We start from the raw sequence: 27,182 nt of genomic DNA, 5'->3' as shown, positions 1-27,182 counted from the left end.
TGAACTATATTTCAGAATAAAATAAAAGTAACCAAACAGTTCACATTTCTCGTGCCCAATCTGTAAACATAATATCATAATTATATTATGGATGAATTTGTATTGAGACTTGAATATATGAAGATTTTAGTTTATATTGAGTTTTTATTTGGTGAATTCTATGTATAAACACTTAGACTGAATAAAGAAAGTTTTAAAAAATACTATTTTTTGTGGTGAGGTTTATTTTGAAAATGTTAATTTAAAGACAGATTAAGTTTTAAAAAGTTTCAACTTTCAGTGGAGACAAACTTGTAAGAATAAGAAACAAAGGTCAGCCATAGGTTTTTTACCCTTTTATATAATAAAGAGATTTTTTCCTTCAGGTTCTGGTTGGTTGATAACATGTATATCTATATTATAAATACCCCTATTATACCCCAAATACATATTATCTGTATTATAAATATCATTATCTTTGTCATTACCCTATGATGGGGACAAAGATACTTTACAACTGGGTTTGTATACAGGTTAGTTTTAGTCATTTGGTAAACTACAACTGATTTTGTAGACAAGGTAGTTTTAATCATCAGGTAAGCTACATTTATTGTTAAGCTAGTATTAAGTATGACTGATGAATTTAGAACAACCACTCTGGAGGACCTATTTTAACAAGAATGAACATTCTAATCTCCCGTTTTTAATGAATTCATAACTAGAAAGTAGTCTCACCACTTTGATGGATATAAGTTCAGGAAATATTAAGTAATGAAATGCTATGTTAAATAACTATCATTATATTTTTACCTTAAATGTAATTACGTGCTAACGCCATGATGAAAAAGCTATTGGTAATATATACTCTTCAAAAAAAGAAACGCAAAAGGCAAAATTTGAGACATATTGTTAACAAGTTTATTCTGGATAGTTCTGTATGACATGTGTGAAACTTTGCACATTCACTGCTAAACATCCAAAGTCTGCAAAGGTGAAGTCCACGCTCACTAGTTGAAGTTCAACGTCAATAACGAGTACGCCCCCCGTGAGCATCAATTACTGCTTGGCATCTCCTGCCCATAAAAGCGATGAGATGACGAATCACATCCTGTGAAATGGCTGCCCAATCAGCCTGCAAAGCTGCTGCTAGCTGAGGTAGAGTCTGCGGTTGAGGTTATCGCCGTCCCAGACGTCGGTCCAACTCGTCCCAAAGATGTTCGATGGGGTTTAAATCTGGTTATCTGGAGGGCCAGGGAAGAACGTTGATGTTGTGGCGTCTCAACTGTGTGAGGGCGGGCGTTGTCATGTTTAAAAACGTCGTTGACGTTCACCATGATGGGTTGCACACGAGGCTTAAGAATCTCGTCAACGGTTGCGTACGGTCTGATCGGAAATCCTACGCAGCCCTGGTATGGTTGAGGCAGTAGACGTCGCAGTGGTGGTCCTATCCCGAAGGTGACGTAACCAGATGTAGCGATCTTGTGCGGGCGTGGTCACACGAGGTCTGCCAGATGGTGGACGGTCACGAGTTGATCCATGTTGTTGGTGACGATTCCATAGCCTTGTGATGGTGCTTGGCAACATCTGATCGAGATTCGCCTGCTTCCAAGCGACCAATGGCGGTGTTGCGTTGTGCTTCAGTCAGTCTTGGCGTAACTGTATTGCGTGTCGGTGGCTTAACACTGAGCTATGAAAACCGAGAACCCGTCACTTTTATAGGGATTTTGCACATGTTGCACTTGCAGAACATGCAGATCTCTCAAACAAATTTATTGGACACGAATGCGTTTTGGCGAAAAATCCGATATTTTCCTCCGTTTTCAAAGTGCACAACTTTTATTGTCATTTTGGTCTGACAATCAGTGCCTTAACACGTGTAACATCACATACTCTGAGCTTGTAACGTTATTACATATATTTCTCTTTAAAATAACAAAAATATCCCTTTTGCGTTTCTATTTTTGAAAAGTATATTAAAAACTTATCATATTAAGGGTACCTTTTGATTAGGCTCGGCTTGGCCTGGTGGTTAAGGCGCTCAACATGTAATCAGAGGGTCACGGATTTCAAATCATCGTCCCAGCAAACATACTCACCCTTTCAGTCGTGGGAGTGTTATATTGTAACGATCAGACCCACTATTCGTTAGTTAAAGAGTTAGCTAGTCTTCACCACCCACAGCCTCTTTTTCTCCAGCTTTGCACTGCTAAATTAGGGACAGCTAGTGCAGATAGCACTCGTGAAGCTTTGCACGAAATTCAAAAACAAACAAACACTATATACTCAATCCAGTAGTTATAGAATTCTGTTGACACAGTTAATCAGGGTAACTGATCTGTAGCTCTGTGGTTTGTTAAATGGTTAACTTAACATACTAAGAAATCAAATAAACACAGCCATAAAACTATGCTCACCGGATAAAATTAACGACGAATTAGACAAAATAAAACGATATATCATCAACATCAATAAGTTTCCTCAACAAACCATAAAAAACATTACACGCACACACTTAGACAAAAAGCAAAATCAACTAACAAAAGTAAATATATCCCACGAATTAAAAAATCACGAAACCATATACTGCTGCATACCATATATTCCCGACATCAGCATAAAAATAACCAACATTTGGCAAAAACTAGTAACAAAATGTGACATTCCAGTTAATACCAAATTTATTCAAAAACCAGGCACAAAACTGAGGTCTATACTATGTAAAAACTACACTGACAAACACCACACCAACATTATTTATAAAATACAATGTAATAACTGCCACGACTTCTATATTGGAGAAACAAGTAGAAAAATGGAAACCAGATTCAAAGAACACAAAAAGTCACCTTCACACGTTTTCGAACACTGCAAGTCAAATAAACACAACATAACCAAAGAAAACACTCAAATACTAAATAAAGAAACAAACATAAACAAACGCAAAATTAAAGGAGCCTGCTTATACAACAACTCAAGCCCAAAATAAGTTAATACAAAGGAACACCTTTATACATATATTAATAAATATATCCAACATCTAAGCACGTTCTCTACATTCCTACATTCAATTACACAACCGCCTTCAAACTTGTGGTCAGCTACCGGTCAGTAATCCTTTCTTTCTTTGTGTACCTGACGATAACCGAAGAAGGTGGAAACGTTGTTAGCTCCTCTACATAGTACTTTCTCTACTCATACCAGCCGTTTTTAAATATACAATTTTCTAAACAAGTGGATTTTCTCGTCAACACGAATCATATAAGATATAGGTCTACTTAGAAGTCCGAACATACGAACAAAGAATCAGTAATATCTAATTTAATATGCTTATGCAAAAATCAGTGCAGTTTTTATTTACACTTTGAAATATGTAATTTTATAAGAGCAGCGTTTTTGCTTACATAACATACCTTCAGGTGGCTTAATATACATTGTAGAAATGGCGGTGCGTGGTGAGTTAGTGGAAGGAAATGTTAAAGTAATCCACAAAATTTAAAGTAAAATTATTTTATTGAAACCTAATCATTGCATTGGTATTATAGTGTCAATTATTTTTAGTGCAAATGAAATCAACTCTACAAGTTTAATATCAGTAATGTCCTAGGCCTAAGTAATGTTATTTTATCAGTAATTTTGTTATTTTACGGTTAACAATGTTATTACTAACATGTCTTGATTAATCTAGTCTTTAGGCCAGCTACAAATGTAATGACAGTGTATAATAACAACAAAAGCACCGCAGCAAAATATGAAAACGTACATTATCAAACGTTGGAATGCACAAGTACAATTATTGCACATCTGTAAAAATATATACGTTTTATGACAAACTTAAATTTTAGAAGTGCAAAAAAACACCAAAAACTACATTTTGGTAAATGCTTTTAGGTATTTAATATGCTCAAGTGTCCTGAAATATTTTGTGTTTTTGTATCATATATGTATTTTACATTAATCTTCAATTCATGCATTTTTATAGATGATAATCTATAATTTACAAATTCCAACAAAAATTTGATTCAAAAGTAAAAGTTGCAATGTTGGGTAAAGTTAATTACAACAATAAAAAGATATTTCTGTTACTAGAATTTTGTTTTATAAGCATCAGTAATCAATTAAATATTTTTTTCTAATAAGTGAATAGCAAAATCAAATTTAAATTTTAAAGCTAATTTTATATTTAGAATAAGTCATAGGTTACCAGCAAAGTAAATACACTTTACTAAAAATGGGATGAAAAAATAGTTTTGGAATAATTGAATAATAAGCATAGCTTTAACTTTCAAAATGGAATTACTTGTGAAGCTCAATAGTTTGTTGAAGATAAGGGCTTTATCTTATAACTCATTCTCATCTTATTATCACTGTCTTATTCAGTGGCATTTTTCAACTACTGTTCAGAGAGTTTCAATATCTGATTAGGATGTAAAATAATGACATAGCTTTAAAGTTGGATAATAATTTTTGTTTTTGAGGTCAAAATAAAGAGATGTTTAATTTTTTATTCTATAAATGTAGTCATAGTAATTGGTATGAATAAAATATAAGAACTGTTAATAACTTTATCAATACAGAATATTTATAGTAGATGAAGTAAAGTTGATTTGTTATCTTGACAGTAATCTGTATTTATTTTGTACTTTCAGGTGAAGATGGTAACTTTCTTTCAGGTGTACATAATGTGATACTGGTGCTGTCAGGCAAAGGAGGCGTTGGCAAAAGTACTGTAGCAACACAGTTGGCATTGTCCTTGAGGAAGGCTGGAAACAAGGTTGTTGTAGTTCAGTATAAATACAGAATTAATGTCTGATTGTGTAAAAATAATTCTCATAAGTGGTAGATTGTTTTCTATCCTATCCCATAGCAAGACCCCTACCAGTGACACAGTGAAGACTCACACCACTAAAAACTGGGTTTTGATACCCATGGTGAGCAGAGTGCATTTGGACCATTTTGTAGCTTTGTGTTTAATTGCAAACAAACAAATTCATATTAGGGCTTAAAGCTTGGGTGCTTGAGAACAATTCTTCATGTCTCTCATGGTATTACATTTAGGCTTAGTGGTGAATGAAACATACAGACACTTCTACATACAAAACAATCTAAATTGAAAATAATAAACGTGAAAAGTTGTGTCTGACTGAGCAAAAGACATTTTTCAGAAAATGAGTCTCTAAATATGTAAAGTACCCTCATGGAGCAAACTGCCTGGGCTTTTTAAATACAACCATGATTAATTTGTCTAACAGTTACAATAAGAGGCATACTTCTTGCACCTGAGATAGAAAATAATCACACCACAGTCTTTAGCCTAACAAAAAGTTTAACAGTTGCTTAGATGTGGCCTTGCCTTTTGTTTTCACAAGTTTTAAGTGTACAGAAGATTTGGTTACCAGATGGGATTTGAAAAGATAGAAAAAGATAGTGGATTACATCAATGGTAGATAATCAGACATTGCTATAATTGTAGAATTCTGAACATGTTTTCATGTAATTAGGGAAAGACAGGGAAGAAAGCTTTTGGGCAGGCATTGAAACTATCTTCAAAAAGGAGGGGTTGGTGCTACCTCATATTCTTCAAGATAGAGTTCATCATGGACAGTATTTTTTTATAACCTTTAAGCTTCTGTGTGAGATTCATTGCAAAGGTCCAGTTCTTCACCTGGTTATACACAGTTAGGTGAATTGATGCTTTTACAATTCACATAGATTTTGGAAATTTATTACAGAGAAAATTAAAAATTTTATCAAAGGTTAACTTAGATCTTGGAGATTTGTTATGAGGAGTTGAAATAATTTTATTTATAAAATACACATGTTGATCACTATAAAGTGTCTTGTGTCTTGTTGAAGTAATGTCAGGTCACTATAAAGTGTCTTGTTGAAGTAAGGTCAGCTTACTATAAAGTGTCTTGTGTCTTCTTGAAGTAATGCCAGCTCATTATTAAGTGTCTTGTGTCTTGTTGAAGTAATGTCAGGTCACTATAAAGTGTCTTGTGTCTTGTTGAAGTAATGTCAGGTCACTATAAAGTGTCTTGTGTCTTGTTGAAGTAAGGTCAGCTTACTATAAAGTGTCTTGTGTCTTCTTGAAGTAATGCCAGCTCATTATAAAGTGTCTTGTGTCTTCTTGAAGTAATGTCAGGTCACTATAAAGTGTCTTGTGTCTTGTTGAAGTAATGTCAGGTCACTATAAAGTGTCTTGTTGAAGTAATGTCAGGTCACTATAAAGTGTCTTGTCGAAGTAATGTCAGGTCACTATAAAGTGTCTTGTTGAAGTAAGGTCAGCTTACTATAAAGTGTCTTGTGTCTTCTTGAAGTAATGCCAACTCATTATAAAGTGTCTTGTGTCTTCTTGAAGTAATGTCAGGTCACTATAAAGTGTCTTGTGTCTTGTTGAAGTAATGTCAGGTCACTATAAAGTGTCTTGTTGAAGTAATGTCAGCTTACTATAAAGTGTCTTGTGTCTTCTTGAAGTAATGCCAGCTCATTATAAAGTGTCTTGTGTCTTCTTGAAGTAATGTCAGGTCACTATAAAGTGTCTTGTTGAAGTAATGTCAGGTCACTATAAAGTGTCTTGTGTCTTGTCGAAGTAATGTCAGGTCACTATAAAGTGTCTTGTTGAAGTAAGGTCAGCTTACTATAAAGTGTCTTGTGTCTTCTTGAAGTAAGGTCAGCTTACTATAAAGTGTCTTGTGTCTTCTTGAAGTAATGCCAACTCATTATAAAGTGTCTTGTGTCTTCTTGAAGTAATGTCAGGTCACTATAAAGTGTCTTGTGTCTTGTTGAAGTAATGTCAGGTCACTATAAAGTGTCTTGTTGAAGTAATGTCAGCTTACTATAAAGTGTCTTGTGTCTTCTTGAAGTAATGCCAGCTCATTATAAAATGTGATCCGAGAGTCACCGGTTCGAATCCCTGTCACACCAAACCTGCTCGTCCTTTGAGCTGTGGGGGTGTTGTAATGTGTAGGTCAATCCCACTATTCATGGTAAAAGAGTAGTCCAAGTGTTGGCAGTGGGTGGTGATGACTAGCATGCCTTCCCTCTAGACATGCACTGCTAAATTAGAGACAGCTAGTGCTGATAGTCCTTGTGTAGCTTTGTACAAATTTCAAAAACAAATGCTGAAGTGTCTTGTGTCTTTTTGAAGTAATGTCAGCTCATTAGGAAGTGTCTTGTTTCTTCTTGAAGTAATGTCAGCTCACTATAAAGTGTCTTGTGTCTTCTTGAAGTAATGCCAGCTCATTAGGAAGTGTCTTGTTTCTTCTTGAAGTAATGTCAGCTCACTATAAAGTGTCTTGTGTCTTCTTGAAGTAATGCCAGCTCATTAGGAAGTGTCTTGTTTCTTCTTGAAGTAATGTCAGCTCACTATAAAGTGTCTTGTGTCTTCTTGAAGTAATGCCAGCTCATTAAGAAGTGTCTTGTTTCTTCTTGAAGTAATGTCAGCTCCAAATCAGTGGTTTAAACCTTAAAGCTACTACAATAGTAAAGCTTGTGTTATGTAAAATATTTATGATATAATAGATATTGTTAAAATGTAAAACTATGAAACAGGTTAAACATTAGAACAGTAAAATGACTATTTACCATCACAGGTGGGAATACTTGATGTGGACCTTTGTGGACCTAGTATACCTCGTATGCTTAACTTAGAAGAACACGAGGTGCATCAGTGTCCTGAAGGGTTAGTTGATCTTATGTGGTGATTATTGAATAAATGTATATTGGTGTCCTGAAAGTTAGTTGATCTTATATGGTGATTATTGTATAAATTTACACTGGTGATCTGCAGGGTCAGTAAAACTTATCTAGTTATTTTTTAACTGTTTCCACAAACCAGGCACCAAGGGTTTTTTTTTTTCTTTAGAATTTAACTTTTCAAGACTTTCAGATTGTTTCTTTATTAGCTAACACTTTTACCAAAGCAGGTAATTACTGCACCTTTTGAGAAACCTGGATCCATGGCTGGCCACAAAATGAATACCAGCATTCAGTGAGTAAGTGTACTGATCTTGTATTGATAATGGAATGTTAATGCAGGAAAATAGAAAATGGCTCTTAAGTGTAAAGTGTTTATTTGTGGTACTTGTGTAAAATATCCTTGATGTCAGTGTGGATGCACTAGTTTAGACCTGGAGGTCAAAATGACATGAAAAGCAGGTGAGAAACAGCTGCAGAGCATATTGAAAGCACAAAGAAGAAAAAAGAAAGGATTGATGACACTGTTCTATTGAAGAATGAAAAAGATGAAATGTCTAGCGATAGTTCTAAAGATCTTTTGGATTTTATGGCATAAAAGAAATGATGCAGATTGCCCAAGAATTCACATGTGAAGGAAAAGGATTAAAGGCATTTTAGTGATGTTCCAAGAAGTTGCTGGATCAGTGTTTATTTAGTTTGGTGATTCTATAGTATTGAATCTACAGAAACATTAAGCAAATGAAGAAGCTTAACGGAAAGCATCAAACCTTTGTGCTATTGATAAGAACAATCACTTGCTTGCATTTTGCATGACTATTAATGATTCTCTGCACCATGTTACAGACAGGAGATCCAGATGGTCTTATGAGTATGATTGGAAATGTGATGATACAAAACCATTCTCGTCTGTTAATGATGTAGAAATCTATTCAGACAAAAGTTATACTTGAACTGTTGAGTTAAGCAACGACATTTAAACAAGTGAAAGAGAGGTTGAAGAACAATCTTTAGTAAGGACTAGATGGCACTTTTGTTGATTGAAGTCTGGGTTTCAGCAAGAAGCTACAGTACAATCTCTCCAACATTACTGTAAGTGAGATACATTAAAAGCGGTAGCGTAACATTAATCAAGATGATGAGAATTATCCTGATGATGCCAAGTCGAGGTGTTCGTATCTGCTTTCAAACCAAAATACAAGAATATGAAACAATAGCTAAGAACACAAAAACTATGATTAATCTCAGCCAAGTCAACACCTCACGCACATCTTCCAAGATGGACATCCACCAACAAGACTGAGTTGTGTTGTACAATGTGCTAAAGAAGAAAAAACCTTGCTGTGCTTTGCTGAATCTGCAATTTGTTTGAAAACTTTGTGTGTAATTTTAGTTCAGTTTGAAAATGCTGAAAATAGGATTTTATCTCATTCCATACTGATGTTATATATTAAGGTCTGCCATACATCCAAAATCCTGGCTGTCTGGCCAGTGGAGCAATATAAAACAAAAGTATACACTTGTGTTGTGTAGGGTTAGTAGATGTTATATAGTGATTATTAAGTAAAATGTACACCAGTGTTGTGTAGGGTTAATACATGTTATATAGTGATTATTGAGTAAAATGTACACCAGTGTTGTGTAGGGTTAATACATGTTATATAGTGATTATTAAGTAAAATGTACACCAGTGTTGTGTAGGGTTAATACATGTTATATAGTGATTATTAAGTAAAATGTACACCAGTGTTGTGTAGGGTTAATACATGTTATGTAGTGATTACTTAGTAAAATGTACAACAGTGTTGTGTAGGGTTAATACATGTTATATAGTGATTATTGAGTAAAATGTACACTAGTGTTTTGTGGGTTTAATACATGTTATATAGTGATTATTGAGTAAAATGTACACCAGTGTTGTGTGGGGTTAATATATGTTATATAGTGATTATTAAGTAAAACGTACATCAGTGTTGTGTAGGGTTAATACATGTTATGTAGTGATTACTTAGTAAAATGTACACCAGTGTTGTGTAGGGTTAATACATGTTATATAGTGATTATTGAGTAAAATGTACACCAGTGTTGTGTGGGGTAATACATGTTATATAGTGATTATTAAGTAAAATGTACACCAGTGTTGTGTAGGGTTAATACATGTTATATAGTGATTATTAAGTAAAATGTACACCAGTGTTGTGTAGGGTTAATACATGTTATGTAGTGATTATTAAGTAAAATGTACACCAGTGTTATGTAGGGTTAATACATGTTATGTAGTGATTATTAAGTAAAATGTACACCAGTGTTATGTAGGGTTAATACATGTTATATAGTGATTATTGAGTAAAATGTACACCAGTGTTGTGTGAGGTTAATATATGTTATATAGTGATTATTAAGTAAAACGTACATCAGTGTTGTGTAGGGTTAATACATGTTATGTAGTGATTACTTAGTAAAATGTACACCAGTGTTGTGTAGGGTTAATACATGTTATATAGTGATTATTGAGTAAAATGTACACCAGTGTTGTGTAGGGTTAATACATGTTATATAGTGATTATTAAGTAAAATGTACACCAGTGTTGTGTAGGGTTAATACATGTTATATAGTGATTATTAAGTAAAATGTACACCAGTGTTGTGTAGGGTTAATACATGTTATGTAGTGATTACTTAGTAAAATGTACAACAGTGTTGTGTAGGGTTAATACATGTTATATAGTGATTATTGAGTAAAATGTACACTAGTGTTTTGTGGGGTTAATACATGTTATATAGTGATTATTGAGTAAAATGTACACCAGTGTTGTGTGGGGTTAATATATGTTATATAGTGATTATTAAGTAAAATGTACATCAGTGTTGTGTAGGGTTAATACATGTTATGTAGTGATTACTTAGTAAAATGTACACCAGTGTTGTGTAGGGTTAATACATGTTATGTAGTGATTATTGAGTAAAATGTACACCAGTGTTGTGTGGGGTTAATACATGTTATATAGTGATTATTAAGTAAAATGTACACCAGTGTTGTGTAGGGTTAATACATGTTATGTAGTGATTATTGAGTAAAATGTACACCAGTGTTGTGTAGGGTTAATACATGTTATGTAGTGATTATTGAGTAAAATGTACACCAGTGTTGTGTGGGGTTAGCAGATGTTATATAGTGATTATTAAGTAAAATGTACACCAGTGTTGTGTGGGGTTAATATATGTTATATAGTGATTATTAAGTAAAACGTACATCAGTGTTGTGTTGGGTTAATACATGTTATGTAGTGATTACTTAGTAAAATGTACACCAGTGTTGTGTAGGGTTAATACATGTTATATAGTGATTATTAAGTAAAATGTACACCAGTGTTGTGTAGGGTTAATACATGTTATGTAGTGATTATTGAGCAAAATGTACACCAGCGTTGTGTGGGGTTAGCAGACGTTATATAGTGATTATTAAGTAAAAACGTACACCAGTGTTGTGTAGGGTTAATACATGTTATGTAGTGATTATTGAGTAAAATGTACACCAGTGTTGTGTAGGGTTAATACATGTTATGTAGTGATTATTGAGTAAAATGTACACCAGTGTTGTGTAGGGTTAATACATGTTATGTAGCGATTATTGAGTAAAATGTACACCAGTGTTGTGTGGGGTTAGCAGATGTTATATGGTGATTATTAAGTAAAATGTGCACCAGTGTTGTGTAGGGTTAATACATGTTATGTAGTGATTATTGAGTAAAATGTACACCAGTGTTGTGTGGGGTTAGCAGATGTTATATAGTGATTATTAAGTAAAATGTACACCAGTGTTGTGTAGGGTTATTACATGTTATGTAGTGATTACTTAGTAAAATGTACAACAGTGTTGTGTAGGGTTAATACATGTTATATAGTGATTATTGAGTAAAATGTACACCAGTGTTTTGTGGGGTTAATACATGTTATATAGTGATTATTGAGTAAAATGTACACCAGTGTTGTGTGGGGTTAATATATGTTATATAGTGATTATTAAGTAAAACGTACATCAGTGTTGTGTAGGGTTAATACATGTTATGTAGTGATTACTTAGTAAAATGTACACCAGTGTTGTGTAGGGTTAATACATGTTATGTAGTGATTATTGAGTAAAATGTACACCAGTGTTGTGTGGGGTTAATACATGTTATATAGTGATTATTAAGTAAAATGTACAACCAGTGTTGTGTAGGGTTAATACATGTTATGTAGTGATTACTTAGTAAAATGTACACCAGTGTTGTGTAGGGTTAATACATGTTATGTAGTGATTATTGAGTAAAATGTACACCAGTGTTGTGTGGGGTTAATACATGTTATATAGTGATTATTAAGTAAAATGTACACCAGTTTTGTGTAGGGTTAATACATGTTATGTAGTGATTATTGAGTAAAATGTACACCAGTGTTGTGTAGGGTTAATACATGTTATGTAGTGATTATTGAGTAAAATGTACACCAGTGTTGTGTGGGGTTAGCAGATGTTATATAGTGATTATTAAGTAAAATGTACACCAGTGTTGTGTAGGGTTAATACATGTTATGTAGTGATTATTGAGTAAAATGTACACCAGTGTTGTGTAGGGTTAATACATGTTATATAGTGATTATTAAGTAAAATGTACACCAGTGTTGTGTGGGGTTAATACATGTTATATAGTGATTATTGAGTAAAATGTACACTAGTGTTGTGTGGGGTTAGATGTTAGATAGTGATTATTGAGTTAAATGTGCTCCAGTGTTTTGTTGGGTTACTAGATGTTATACAGTAACCATAATTAATTTATCAGTATTGAATGTGTGTTTTATAATTTAAGAATTTAGATATTTTTCTGGGTAATTTCTGATTGTGAATAACTCTTACCTGAATGCTTTTTGAAACTCTGTTGTCACACTAATGTATAGAATGGTTTTTAAATGATTTTCTGTCATATACCACATTTTTTGGACACCAGTACTTCAAATTCTGTGCCATGTTAGAGACTTGTTTTTTTTACCTGTATTGCATATCTGATAGTATATATTATATAAAAATATATCCTTACATACATAACGTAATGGTTATACATTTTATACTGTTTTAGACATTATTAGGTTCAAACTGACAAATTGTACTATTTTAGTAATTGTATTTTGTAAGCTTAAATATTCTATGTGCAAGTACTTGTTTTTAATTTACAGATGGGTTCCAATTTTTGTGGATCAAAAGCAGACATTAGCCATCATGTCTATAGGATTTTTGTTAAGGAACAGAAATGACCCTGTTATTTGGAGAGGACCTAAGAAAAATGGTTAGCTTTGGATCTAGTTTTCAGTGTTAACCTTTCTTTTCAGCATTTGTTCTAACATCTTTTTAAGAGCATAATGGGAAAGAAAGAAAGGAAAGAAAATTATTTATATATATATATAATAGTTTATTATAAGCCTGAATTATAGTTGTTTTCAGGTGCTGAATTCAAGAAACAAATAATTTTGTAAATTGTATTTATACATCACGCTTTCAGTAATTTATGCTGTTTGTAAGTTTGACGATGAACTCTTTGCCCAGTTAGAATTAGCTGGATCAAACTTAGGGTGTTATGTGCACATGTCTTTATTTATATGGCATAGTATCCTAACAAAGAGGACTAAAACAAACCTAGGCATGATGGGGGTCTTGGAGTAGTTTTGGGTTACTGAACCTGAATATCACATTGGGGGGTCATGGTCCCACTATGATTCTGGGTGTGTTGTATTTGATCCTGTGTTCATATCCCACCACCAACTAGCTCGCAGGACATTTGGTCAAGTGCTAAGAGCAAGTGCCTTAATAGGGTTTGTTTTGTGGCAGATATAGAAGTAATTTGGGTTAACCCTTTTGCAGTGAGCTTAGTATAGTATACATGAGTTCATCTACATATTTACACGTGTTAAGTATTTGCACTATAACTTTGTAGTATAGTAAATGTATTGTTAGTAAATTCACCAACTTGCTTTTAAAATGAAACCAAGTGAATCGTTAGATGCACAGTTTATATCACTTATCATTGTACTTCATACCATCAGCTATAGAATATTGACCACACTGGATACCCACAATCTGATTTATAATTGTATTTTGATGGCAATATAGAAAATGACTTCTACTTTGTCTTCTAATGTTTTATGAATACATTAATGTTGAATTCTATACTCTATGTGGAGTCTGTTACTTAACTGACCTTGTAGCCATCATAAAAATAGTAGGAACTAAATATAAATTATACTTTTTTCATACTGGAATGACTACATGTTATAATATGGAAATACAAATAGCCTAAGTCTCATAATGCTATATGTGGACATGTATATTTTTATTATTATATTGACCTTCCAGTCATGCCTGGCTAACATTACATAATTTGCATTGATGTGGTACATGCATACTCATGTTACATATCCAATAATGTGAAACTGACCTTTAGTCTTCCCTGTCATGGTTGTGTTTTAGTGATCTAATATTTTGTGACATACAGTCACATTTCAATTATTATACATTATATATATATATGTTGTTACTATTTAGTAATAAATTATTAAATTTTATTTTTCTCAAAATATAAAAAATCTTTTCTCACTATGATCTTTGAACTTGGTTGTTGCTGGACATTGGTTGCAAAGTCTTTTAAAATTCCACACATGGTGCATATGAAACAAAATGTTTTTTAAGTTTTATTTTTACAGTTGAATAACCAACAAAAATCATAAATAACTACACTGATACCATAGAATTACACTATAGTTTATTAAGGTTATTAACTAAAATTTATTTAGATTTAAAAAAAAAATTCAAGCAGATTAAAACACAATCTACCACCTTGAAACTTTGGTTCAATAGAACAAAACGACTTTTAACACTTTAAAATGGCTGAGAAAATCATTGGGAAAATTCTGAGCTGATGATTGGTTATTCACATGTCATATACTGACGTAATATGTGTGTGTGTGTGTGTATATATATATATAACTTTCAAAAATGGAAAGAGTTGAACAAAGCCACCATGTTTTATTCAGTACGTAAGCCATATCTCAGCAAAATAAAAGAATACAAAGTTCTTATGTTATATTCTAGTTTGTTAATATTAATATTCTGAGTTTCTAATTTATAAGAAACTATAGACTTGGTATTTTGCCATCACAGACATATAATTTGAACCAGAGCTGAATTCAACGTACCATCTGACTCACAAAAAATAAATATTTAGGTGTGTTCTTTTGATACTTACTTTTAAATTAAGAAATTAACTTGTGTATAATATTAAAGTTTCTGTTATAATTACAGTTTGATTCCAAACTTAATTCATAAAATAGTAGTTCAATAAACTTTTGAATGCAAGTCAACAAACTCTAAGACATGGACTTTGAACCCTGACCTATTAGAGAACCAGAACGTTCTAATCTCATTTAGGAAAAATAATAAAAAGGGAAAAATTTTGTCATTTAAAGAACTTATTATTTATTCATAAAAAACAAATCAGTATTTAGATTAAGAACTTTAATCATCTGTCTTTACCTTGTTTGTTTACTTCCTATATAATGATTTTACCATCAAGGAAGGATCAGGTATTAGTTTCATGCTTATAAATCACTTGTTGTTTATAAAGGACCAGGTGTTAATGTCATGTTTATAAATTACTTGTTATTTGTAAGGAAGGACCAGGTATTAGTATCATGTTTATAAATCACTTGTTATTTATAAGGAAAGACCAGGTATTCGTGTCAGGTTTATAAACCACTTGTTATTTATAAAGGACCAGGTGTTAGTGTCATGTTTGTAAATTGTTATTTATAAGGAAGGACCAGGTATTAGCTTCAGGTTTATAAATCAGTTGTTATTTATAAAGCAGGATCAGGTATCAGTTTCATGTTTATAAACTACTTGTTATTTGTAAAGAAGGACCAGGTATTAGTTTCATGTTCATAAATCACTTGTTATTCATAAGAATAAAATTCTAAATGTGTGATACTTTCATGTTTGAGATTTCATTATGAATTAGAGTGACAGTGGAACATATTTATGTTTTGACACTAAAATATCTTTATCTTTTAGCTTTAAAATAAGGTATATTGTGGTGATCAAAGGTCTTTCATTTTGCATGCTCAGCTATGATTAAACAATTCCTCACTGATGTCTACTGGCAGGACATTGACTATCTAATCATTGATACGCCTCCAGGAACATCTGATGAACATATCAGTGTTGTGGAAACCTTAAAAGAAGTTACCAACATTGGAGCCATTCTGGTCACCACCCCTCAGGTAGAGTGGTGTTTAAATTTTACAAAAGAAAGATATTTGAATGTAAATTTTGTTTACATATTCCTGGTTAATCTGACATGTTATTGCTTAATGGACAAGATTGGTGTTGTCAGTTAAACAAATAAAATTAGTTATATGAACATATGACTAAAAGTAAAAAAGAATATATAATGATATGCCCACTACACTATACGAGTTATATTAGTTGCTATAAAGCCTTTTTTTGAATACCAAGACTCACCTGGAATATGACACACACAATAATAGTCTAGGCTGTACCTATATATATTGTGAAGAGAAATTGAGTAATAAATCAGATTACGGATGTCAAATTTATTATCAATATACAATTAATAATCAGTTTATGGACTTGTGACAAGATACTCTTTTTATGTTTAACATCAACCTTATTATTTTCTAACTTGGATTAACTTCATTGTTATTTGGAAGAACCAGCAAACTTGTCTTGTTTGAGAGTGCATTGTGCAACAGAAGTATCAATAGTGAGAAACTACATCAGTAATTTTAAGAATGTATGAGTGAAAATAAACAAAATATCTGGTTATACAAGGGCTGTTCATGCTGATGGGATACAACAAACATAGTAACAACCTAGATGCTGTTTATATTATCATAAAATTTGGACTATATTAACAGTGTAATTATATTTATTAACTTAATCCACTTGGCTAACATTAGTGAACAAACTAGTCAAATATTAACACACAAGTTTCTACCAATTGGGTTAGTTATTTAATTTTTCTAGTTGAGATAAGGCCAACCTGAAGTATACTTTTCACTTACTGTACAACATTTGAAATTCCAGGCAGTAGCTGTTGGGGATGTGAGAAGAGAGTTGACTTTCTGTAAGAAAACTGGAATACCTGTCTTGGGCATTATAGAAAACATGAGTGGATTTGTTTGTCCCAGTTGCTGTGTAAGTAGAATTGTTTGACTAACATCCATAAATTAATAACTCTTGAGTTTTGATATCAGTTTCTTATCATTAAAATCAGTTTTTACTTTGTCTGATCTCTGTGGGTTTGTGAACTTTTACCTGTGATTGTTTAGCGTTCATGTTTTTATAAATATACAGCAATGATTGATAACATGTTATAGCAGTCAATGTTTTACCAGTTATAACATAAAGTATTCTATAGACACTAGTATCCTCTGGTGGTTGTAATGTATACAGAAAGATACAATATTTGTCTGAACATCTGGGTATTTATATGGTACCTGATACATCTGGTGGTTGTAAAGTGTACTGAAATATAAAATATTTGTCTGAACATCTGGGTATCTATATGGTATGTGATACCACTTGTGTCCAAGGTGGTCAACTTGTGATATTAAAGATCTTTTAACTGTTGTATTTAAGTGAAAGCCAAGTTGTTATACTATCATTTCTGTTTACTGGCAACAGGACTGTTTTACTCTTAGCTTCAGTTTCGTTTACCAACAATAGGACCATTTCACTATTAGTTTCAGTTCCGTTTATTGACAACAGGACCATTTCACTGTTAGTTTCAGTTCTGTTTATTGACAACAGGACCATTTCACTGTTGGCTTCAGTTCTGTTTACTGACTGTCAACAGGACTGTTTTACATTTAGCTTCAGTTGATGATGTTTCTGTTTTATACTTATCTGTTCGCTTGTTCTAAGGTTTAGGCAAAAGGAGTCAGTAAATATATAATAACTTGATCTTCTAGTGTGTTTGTGGTCACCATACATATATGTCTTCTGGGATATTTTTTATAAAGAATAAGCAATGTTTATTTTTCAGATTGAGAAAATATTGCTTGGCTGCCAAGTGTTTGATTATTATTATATCTTGCTAGAAATATAAATGTATTAAAAACTGTTAATAGCCAGGAAGATGAACAGAAAAACTATTTTTATTCCCAGTGTTTCACTACATTACTACTACCAAAACATAATATTTTTCTTTCACTGTCTTTGCCTGTCATTTGTTTACCGTTATGATTTTTAGCTTTCTGAAGCCTTTATTTGCTTATCAGACCTAATCTGTTCAGTTTATCATCGTTACACTTCCAGATTATATACTTTTTCACTTTTATGAATTTCTTATTCATTGGTCACCTTTATTTTTAACCAATCACTGCTCTTTCAGTTTCACTTATGTAAGTTGTATTTTCAGTATTATGTTTATTTGTGTACAACATCACTGAAGAGGAAAAGTTGAGTATTAACATACCAGTTTGTATTTATTATTTCACTGATTTTTTTATCAGAATTCATATATTCTTCTTTGTAAATCAAATAATATGTTTCTTGGGCTGTCTTCAATTAACGGTCAGTTTTTGTATATAAATCTGGAAATACTGGAAAGGTGGATAGAGCTGTTATTACCATGTTGAAAATCAGAGGAATTATTAAGAGTATTGTAGTACATTAGGCCTATTTTGTATTTCTTTTTCGTGTGCATCCAGATCAGATTAACTGAGCTGAAAATATACAAAGAACTCATTCTTATGTTATAAGGTGTTCAAATCTAGACCACACATAATTGATTTTTGTAACTTTTATGTTAATTTAAATTGTTTTTAATATTGTCAACTTGGGTTCATGTTCAAATTTTTATTATTTTTTATCTTGTTTTTAAAACATTGTGTAAACGTTTATTCTACTTTCTTTCAGAATACGTTGTTATTTTTCTTGTTGTTATTACAACATATTTCTCTGTGCATCAGTTTATTTTATCGAGTTTTGTACTGTTTTATGTTTGAGAACTTTAACAGATTCCATCTTCCTGTTGAATGAAAAGGAACCACCAGTTTGACTTGTATACTGAGGCCTTTGTACAGAAACTAAAATATCGTCTCTTTATTCAACAGACAGTTGCAGTCCATTATTGTTCCCCAACCTACTGTGTTTATTCTATAATATCTCACTGCTGTGTACAAATATTTTTTTTGTACTGCATAATTTAAGTTTCTAACTTTAACATTTAAAATTTTTGCACCATATTTTTTTAAAGTACAAGGTAGCTTTGTGAGGACTGTCAGTAATGTGAAGATATTTGTTACAAGACTAACATTTAACACTTTGATAACATTTCTTTGAAATTTTCAGGAATGTTCTAATGTGTTCTCAAAAGGAGGAGGAGAAGCACTTGCTAAACAGTCAGATGTCCCATTTCTGGGTAGGTTACACAGCTTAAGTTCCCATTTCTGGGTAGGTTACACAGCTTAAGTTCCCATTTCTGGGTAGGTTACACAGCTTAAGTTCCCATTTCTGGGTAGGTTACACAGCTTAAGTTCCCATTTCTGGGTAGGTTACACAGCTTAAGTTCCCATTTCTAAGTAGGTTACACAGCTTAAGTTCCCATTTCTGGGTAGGTTACACAGCTTAAGTTCCCATTTCTGGGTAGGTTACACAGCTTAAGTTCCCATTTCTGGGTAGGTTACACAGCTTAAGTTCCCATTTCTGGGTAGGTTACACAGCTTAAGTTCCCATTTCTGGGTAGGTTACACAGCTCTGGGTAGGTTACACAGCTTAAGTTCCCATTTCTGGGTAGGTTACACAGCAAGTTCCCATTTCTGGGTAGGTTACACAGCTTAAGTTCCCATTTCTAAGTAGGTTACACAGCTTAAGTTCCCAGGTTACACAGCTTAAGTTCTGGGTAGGTTACACAGCTTAAGTTCCCATTTCTGGGTAGGTTACACAGCTTAAGTTCCCATTTCTGGGTAGGTTACACAGCTTAAGTTCCCATTTCTGGGTAGGTTACACAGCTTAAGTTCCCATTTCTGGGTAGGTTACACAGCTTAAGTTCCCATTTCTGGGTAGGTTACACAGCTTAAGTTCCCATTTCTGGGTAGGTTACACAGCTTAAGTTCCCATTTCTGGGTAGGTTACACAGCTTAAGTTCCCATTTCTGGGTAGGTTACACAGCTTAAGTTCCCATTTCTGGGTAGGTTACACAGCTTAAGTTCCCATTTCTGAGTAGGTTACACAGCTTAAGTTCCCATTTCTGGGTAGGTTACACAGCTTAAGTTCCCATTTCTGAGTAGGTTACACAGCTTAAGTTCCCATTTCTGGGTAGGTTACACAGCTTAAGTTCCCATTTCTGGGTAGGTTACACAGCTTAAGTTCCCATTTCTGGGTAGGTTACACAGCTTAAGCTCCCATTTTGGGGTGGGTTACACAGCTTAAGTTCCCATTTCTGGGTAGGTTACACAACTTAAGTTCCTGTTTTTTGGTAGGTTACATAATTTAAGTTCCTTTCTGGGTAAGTTACACACCTTAAGTTCCCTTTCTTGGTAAGTTACACATCTTAAATTCCTTTTTTTGGGTTAGTTATACAACTTATACTCCTGTTTTGGGTAGGTTACACATCTTAAGCTCCCATTTTGGGGTGGGTTACACTTCTTCCCGTTTCTGGGTAGATTACACTCCTTAGGTTAGGGCCATTTTTTATTTTTCAGAAGTCTAGGATATTTATAAGTTTCAATATTTGAACAATGTTATTGGTGTTTAAATTTTAGTCATCAGATAGCACTAGTAATCTGATACAAATTAACAAATAAACAGATGGACAGACAGAAGGATAAATGTGGGTAAACAGCAAACCTAGACAGTTAAGTCTGTGTGCATTAGACCAAACACGTGTTTTAGAATTGTTGTTTATTTATTATAGTTCCAGATTTAGTTAGTAGCCAATATGAAATAAATCTAAATAATTATTTTGCTTTCTAGAATGTCTAAAGATTGTAACAAGAGTTAGTTATTTGTCCTCTAAGGTCTTGTAACAGTTTACACTTCATTTAATTTTATTACTTTGTTACTCTTTGAGCCACGCTAACTACCATATGTCGCAATAGATCACCCAGCAGGGTTGTGGAGAGTTTAGGGTAAACAGAATTTAAAGTTATGTCAAGTGAACAAAGCAGGTTCCTCATGCATTTGAGTCAAAAAGGTTTTTTTTTTCATGTAAGTTTTTATTTAATCTAATATGTTTTTATTTACTATTGTAATAAAATGTATTTCTATAAATAAAAACAATAATTGCAAAATAAAAAACTATCTTGAAGATTGAGGCCTTTTGCTATCAGAAGCTTGTTTTAAAGAATCTCAACATTTTTTCATTAAGTTGTATGTCCAAAAACAATTCATGTAGCTTTCAAGAATACATTTTAAAAACAAACGATGAACAAAATTTCTTTAAACTACTATAATTTGTCTGCCTTTCAAACTGAAGACCAACCATGAAATTTGCTTGTGAAATATCACCTATTACTCCAATAAATTAACATAGATATCATAATGACATTGTTCACAAAATAGGCTTCTGTTGATTGTAAACTGACCAGTAAGCATGCAAAGAGTTGAGAGGATGTAACAAATTTATTGATAAATGTATATTATTTTTGACAGTCAGTATCTGTATGTGTTATATATTATTGGTGGACATTTTGTAAGAGAAGAAAGAAAACCTTAAGAAGGAGGATGGAGGCATCACATGATACATGTGTGAAGATTGACACGTTACTTGAATATTTCTTTTGTAAATTAACATTTCAAAACTTCTGTTAGAATTTAAAGTATAATCTGTGTTTCAATGCCACATTTTTTAACATGCATTGATAATAAATTTGTTTAAATTTTCAACATATTTGTAAAAGCCAAGACATGCACCTTCACCATCAATGATGTATGAAGGGTTAAACACGTTACTTATGAGCAGCAATTAAATTAGTCAGTATCTCATAAAATAATAAATTTCCAGTTATCCAGTAATTTGTACCATGATTGAGTTAATGAATCTAACAAATATTAAGATATTTTCACCCTAAACAAATAATGTTAAGTTTGTTGCTGATCGTCAGTGTTTTGGTTGTTTGTTTATAATGTGATTTTTGTGTTTATTTGAATACCATGTCTTATTAATCCTGTTTTATGTAGGTTCCATTCCACTGGACCTGCAGCTGTCCAAGTGTCTTGAGAAAGGAGAAGACTTCATGAATCATTTTGAACAATCAGTTGCATCTCAGGCATTCTCAGCTGTAGCAGCACTTATTTTAAAAAGCAACACAGAAAAACTTTGATGATTTGTAATGTGTTATGTGTTTTATTACTAATATTTTAGGTTAAGACTGATCTCTTCAGTAAACATTAAAACCAGTAATGAGAAACGTTTTTTCAAACTTCACGTAGCCCTAAATTTGTTACATTTGATACATACAAGCAGTTAAGTGTTTCCTTTCACTCATGAATTTGTCATTAATGTGGACTGACTTATGCATATATACATCCAGAATAAAATTAGAAATGAAAAGCAGCTAAAACAAATTAATTTCTTCACAAAACATATATATAAATAAAGTGTTAAAGAAAACAAGTGTTGTATGTGCTAATGAACCTTACATCCACAAATAAAGATTACCACCACAGTTAATTTTGAGGACTCTAGGTGGTGTTTTACCTTTAAAATCACTGAAACGATTCATGAAGTGTTATAAAATACAATACTGTGGGAATTTCTTATAAAACAAATGTTTTTATATAAAGACTGAACTTATGGATCAACACATAATGTTTGCTTGTTAAACTTCCTGTAATTAAATTCATAGACATTTTAACAACATTAATGAGGAATTAATATTTAAAATTACCAGATTTATAAGTTCCAGTTGGTGACCACACACAGAACGTGTTAACAGTTTCTCACTTGCTGTGTATTCTGATGTGGGTTGTGACTTTTGAATAACTTTGTATTAAAAAAAGAACATGAACTGTCAATTTCTGTCTCGTTCTGTTTATAAGTTAAAACTGCTCTTCTGACATGTCACCAAGCTGAACGTTCCATTCGAAAGATCCATTGTTAAGTTAAACTTCTGGAAGCAGCACCATGTTTGTGAAACATCAGTGGAGAAGTTACTAGCTAATGCACCCATTGATACTTATTCAATGGAAAAAGAATGGCAGAAGGGGAGTCAGATTCGAATGTGAACCCACCACGTCTCTCTCCCAAGGTGTCATAAGGGTATGTGTTTGGTACCAGTAAATCCAGCTGTTTGATAGTTAGAACCAGAAATATACAGTTTTAAAGTTACAATTTAGATAAAGTTCTAATTGGGCAATAAAAAACATAAGGATATAAAGTTTTTTTCTGAAGGAATTACTGTGATATGAGCTGCTAGTGTCTCTCATTCTAAGAAATCCTTAATGTCATATCAAAAAACCTCAAAATCCATTTGGTAAATTCTATTACAAATGGAGAATTTTTTCTTGTGACAGTCAAGAAAAATAGACCGTTTACTTCACAGCCGTAGTTCCTTATTTACTTTCAAATTTAGCATCAATATAAGGCCTAACACATGTCCAAAAACAAACTGAAAACCATGTGTTCTGTTTCCAGTAAAATTGTAATGTATTAAACACTGTATAAGTAATTCATAGCATGTCATATTAAGACTTGGGTTTATCTAGCAGGTAATGAATTCTGTAAATGGACATCCATATCCAAATTTTAGGTGCCTCCATATTTCATTGCAGATGTTCGGTAGTTTTTGGGAAAAAATTTCAAATTCTCTGGGAGGACTGTTTATGTATGGTGGTATTGGTCTTGAAAATGACATCACACAAAAGTAAGTTTATGAAAGTGTTGCTGCTAAGTTGAAGAATAAAACCTAGGCTTATACGCTTATTAGCTTCTGCGAGAAATGTGTCTTCATGAAGAGCTGTTTCACTGTCTTATTGGTGAGTTGGGGAAAATACTTTACAGAGATTGATGAATATAACAGTAATAAATAATCTTACCTGTCTATAATAATTGTACACCTTTGTGTTGAGGAAGACAGGCTTTTCCATTGATTCGATTATTTGTTATCCATGAACTGCTTCTCTTGTTCTTGTTTGCTACACATCTGTGTGGTTTGCTGTAACCTTCATACCCATATTTTTGTAGTGTGAAGGTTTGCTGTACGTCAGAGATAACATTCTGTAAAGGAAAATACAATTCATGGTAAATATAATGATTATTTTATGAACCAAGTTTATAAATTTGTATAAAACTTTCAACTGTTCCAAGAAGGTGTGTTCAAGAGAGATTCAAAGGTTTGCCACTGAAGTCATAAAATGAGGGTGTGGTATGTTAGTATATTTTAAATAGGTTACATAAATTACATATTTTTATAATTTATAATACTTTATCAATAACATTGCATAATTTTTTCTTCTACTTTCATTATATTATTTAATAATTTACTACAAGTACTGAATGTGGTGGATACACAATATACCTGTTACAAACTATTAAGTCATTTACACCTTTAATACCTGAATAAGAAGTATTTGAGAGACACTATTAAATGAAAAACACACAAAGTTACAAGTCAGAACCACGTGAGAAAGTCAGCAAAAAATACGATAAAACAAACTTCTCAATTTCACAGAATTGACTGTGTTTATGGTTCTGGGTACTGTGTATGTTGTTGTGAGGAGTGTGTTTTACATTGTGTACAGCTTGGTTTTGATTATCTTGTCACTTACAGTAATCCAAGCTAGAGCTGCACAGTCAATTACTGGTCTAATATATGTTTTTAGAAGCATTCGTAATTCGTAACTTTGTTTTGCTTTTGAATTTCGCGCAAAGCCAAACGAGGATTATCTGCGCTTGCGCTATTCGTCCCTAATTTAGCAGTGTAAGACAAGAAGGAACGCAGACAATTTTCACCACTCACCGCCAACTCTTGGATTACTTGCCACCCGCTAGTACAGCTGTAAGTCTACAGATTTACAACACTAAAATCAGGGGTTCGATTCCCTTCGGTGGACTCAGCAGATAGCACACTGTGGCTTTGCTATAAGAAAACACACACTCTTGGCTTACTCTTCTACCAACTAATAGTGGGATTGACTACAACATTATAACGCCTCCTATGGTTGAAATGGCGAGGACGTAACTTCCACTTCTTTGTTAATTACTCACAAAAAATAATAATAAACAAGCAACTACCGACGTCACTGCATCTCACGCTGTAATCAAGTAATCGTGCCCGAGATGGACAAAAAATGAAATCTTCGTCCAACAAACTAGTGCAAATATCTTCTAATATGAAAAAAAATGACATTTTGGACAACAAAATGTTTGAGAAAATTCTATGTCACAAATGTTTGGCGCAACGCAACTCTGGTGACACCATCTCCCGTTCTGATAGGAACACAAATGTTTAGTGTAGAAAAACACTACCACCGGACTCGGCACAGAAATACGCAAGGGCCATGATCCATGAAGTTTGACGCATGCGTAATATCCAGTATTGCATATTACACGACTATATTAAATGGACCAGCAGTGCCTGACACATCATTGGTTTATTCATAATTTACGCCATGTAGAACGTGGTCTATTTAAAGTACATTCGCGTTCTGCTAAGAAATAACGAATATATATATATATATATATACTGTTTAAATAAACAGTTAATTCACTCTTTCTAATTACTCGCATCATTTCATCATATAAACGTTCAGAGGTACAATTTTTGAGTGGATTGCTTATATTTATTTGTGTTTAATTCTATTACAACATTTCAAACATTCGTGTGGCTATAATCAGGTAACTGTCGTCTGCTTCCCTCACCTAGTACCACCGCAGTATGCCTGCGGGGTTACAATGCCATAAACCGGGTTTCAATAGCCGTATGGGGCAAAGTACAGATAGTCAATTATGTAGCTTCATGCTTAAATACAAATAAACAAACAACTGTCGTCTATAGGGTGAACAGGTAAAGAACCACTGTACGAGCATCTTGTTCCAATTTATATAGTGGTGGCATTTATGTTTTGATTGACATTAGGTTTTAGTTCAAGAATAATGAAATTTAAATCAAAATGCAGGTGTCACCCTATGTTTTTTCTGTATTGCAACAAAAACGTTCGCGCAGTATTTCTTTATTCTTTCACACAACAGACGACGTCTGGTTGTTTGTAGTTAAACACAAAGTCACACAGTTGTTTATCTGTGCTCTGCTCACCATGAGTATTAAAATCCAGTTTCTGACGTTATAAGTCCGCAGACATACCGTTTTCCCACTGAGGGCACCCTGATGATGGTTACATGATTGGTCGAAACATTGTAACTAAGTTCAATAAAAAATAAAATTCACTCACAATATGTATCTCTAGACTTATTTAAAGCGTATAGTGAATTTCTTCTCTTTGTAACAGGTGTGAATTCACTAGGTTAATATAAAAAGAATTAAGTAGGCGTAAATCATAAAGAACAATATTTCTGCTTTACTAGGCATAATAATAGCAATGATAAGTGTTAAGAACAAGTAAAGAAGTGATATTGGATAGGTTTGTTATTTAAAAAGTAATGATAAGTGTTAAGAACAAGTAAAGAAGTAATGTTGGGTAAGTTTGTAACTTAAATACCAAAGATAGGTGTTAAAAAGAAGTAAGAAAGTGAAATTTGACAAGTTTCTGACCAGAGTACAAATGGCCAGTATAAACAACTAGTTAAATTTGTTAGGAAAACAAGTTGAATGTCAGCGATAAGTGTTTTAAGTCAGAAGGAAGTGATGTTGTTTTGGTTGATAATAGAAAAACCAAAATAACATTTTCAATCAGCAAAACAGCGGAGTTAGCCAGATTGTATATTAAGCATATATGACTAATTTACAAAATACAATGAGAGAATTTAGTTTTTAAATGTTCGTCTGCAGAACTAATTTATAAAAACAACGGGAGAACTGTTTTTTTTTTTTTTTATATTCACCTGGTGGACTACTTTATAAACAAAACAATGAAAGAAGTGATTTTTTAATGTTCACGTGGTGGACTAGCTTATAAAAAGTAATTGGAGAAGTTATTCTTTAAATGTTCGTCTGGTGGGTTGATTTATAAAAAAACAACGAGAAATGTGATTTTTTTATTTTTGCTTGGTGGATTAATTTATAAAAAACAAGGAAAGTAAACTTTTCTCTATACGATGTCCACTATAGATAATTAAATTTCGAATTTTAGCACTATTAATTAATTTAAAGACTTATCGCTGCTCCACGGGCGAGGAAAAAAAGGACGGAGCTTAGTAAACATCCATACTTCTGTGGAAATATCTTTAAAATTATATCAGTCACAATCAGCCTCATCAAATAATATTTCTTCTCATATTATCACGAACTACGAACGAAAATTGCAATTAGAACAAGAAAAGCCTGTTTATGTGATA

At 32.8% G+C, this 27,182-nt stretch overlaps 1 protein-coding gene across 2 annotated transcripts; it reads left to right on the top strand.

Moving 5' to 3' along the window:
- Nucleotides 1-3,362: 3,362 nt before the first annotated feature.
- Nucleotides 3,363-22,744, top strand: Nubp2 (NUBP iron-sulfur cluster assembly factor 2). 2 transcript variants are annotated; one of them, XM_076482207.1, is made up of 8 exons: nt 3,363-3,431; nt 4,626-4,750; nt 7,572-7,660; nt 12,886-12,995; nt 15,827-15,981; nt 16,808-16,918; nt 19,079-19,148; nt 21,908-22,744. In XM_076482207.1, the coding sequence occupies exons 1-8, from the start codon at nt 3,419-3,421 to the stop codon at nt 22,048-22,050; spliced, it is 816 nt and encodes a 271-aa protein (XP_076338322.1). In that variant the 5' UTR covers nt 3,363-3,418; the 3' UTR covers nt 22,051-22,744. The 2 variants fall into 2 exon arrangements, with proteins under 2 accessions (XP_076338322.1, XP_076338332.1); XM_076482217.1 differs by having other exon boundaries at nt 3,400-3,424.
- The last annotated feature ends 4,438 nt before the right edge of the window (nt 22,745-27,182 follow it).

This window comes from Tachypleus tridentatus, chromosome 2 (assembly GCF_004210375.1).
Source record: "Tachypleus tridentatus isolate NWPU-2018 chromosome 2, ASM421037v1, whole genome shotgun sequence".
NCBI classification, from domain to species: Eukaryota; Metazoa; Arthropoda; class Merostomata; order Xiphosura; family Limulidae; genus Tachypleus; species Tachypleus tridentatus.
The sequence above is the reverse complement of the archived record's forward strand: the minus strand, read 5'-3'. Positions and strand labels throughout refer to the sequence as shown.

What these genes read in the sequence shown, in the direction of transcription:
- Nubp2 (XM_076482207.1), top strand. An exon ending in GAGAGGACCTAAGAAAAATG is followed by an intron (nt 12,996 to 15,826) that starts GTTAGCTTTGGA and finishes TTGCATGCTCAG; the next exon opens with CTATGATTAAACAATTCCTC. An exon ending in GTCAGATGTCCCATTTCTGG is followed by an intron (nt 19,149 to 21,907) that starts GTAGGTTACACA and finishes TGTTTTATGTAG; the next exon opens with GTTCCATTCCACTGGACCTG.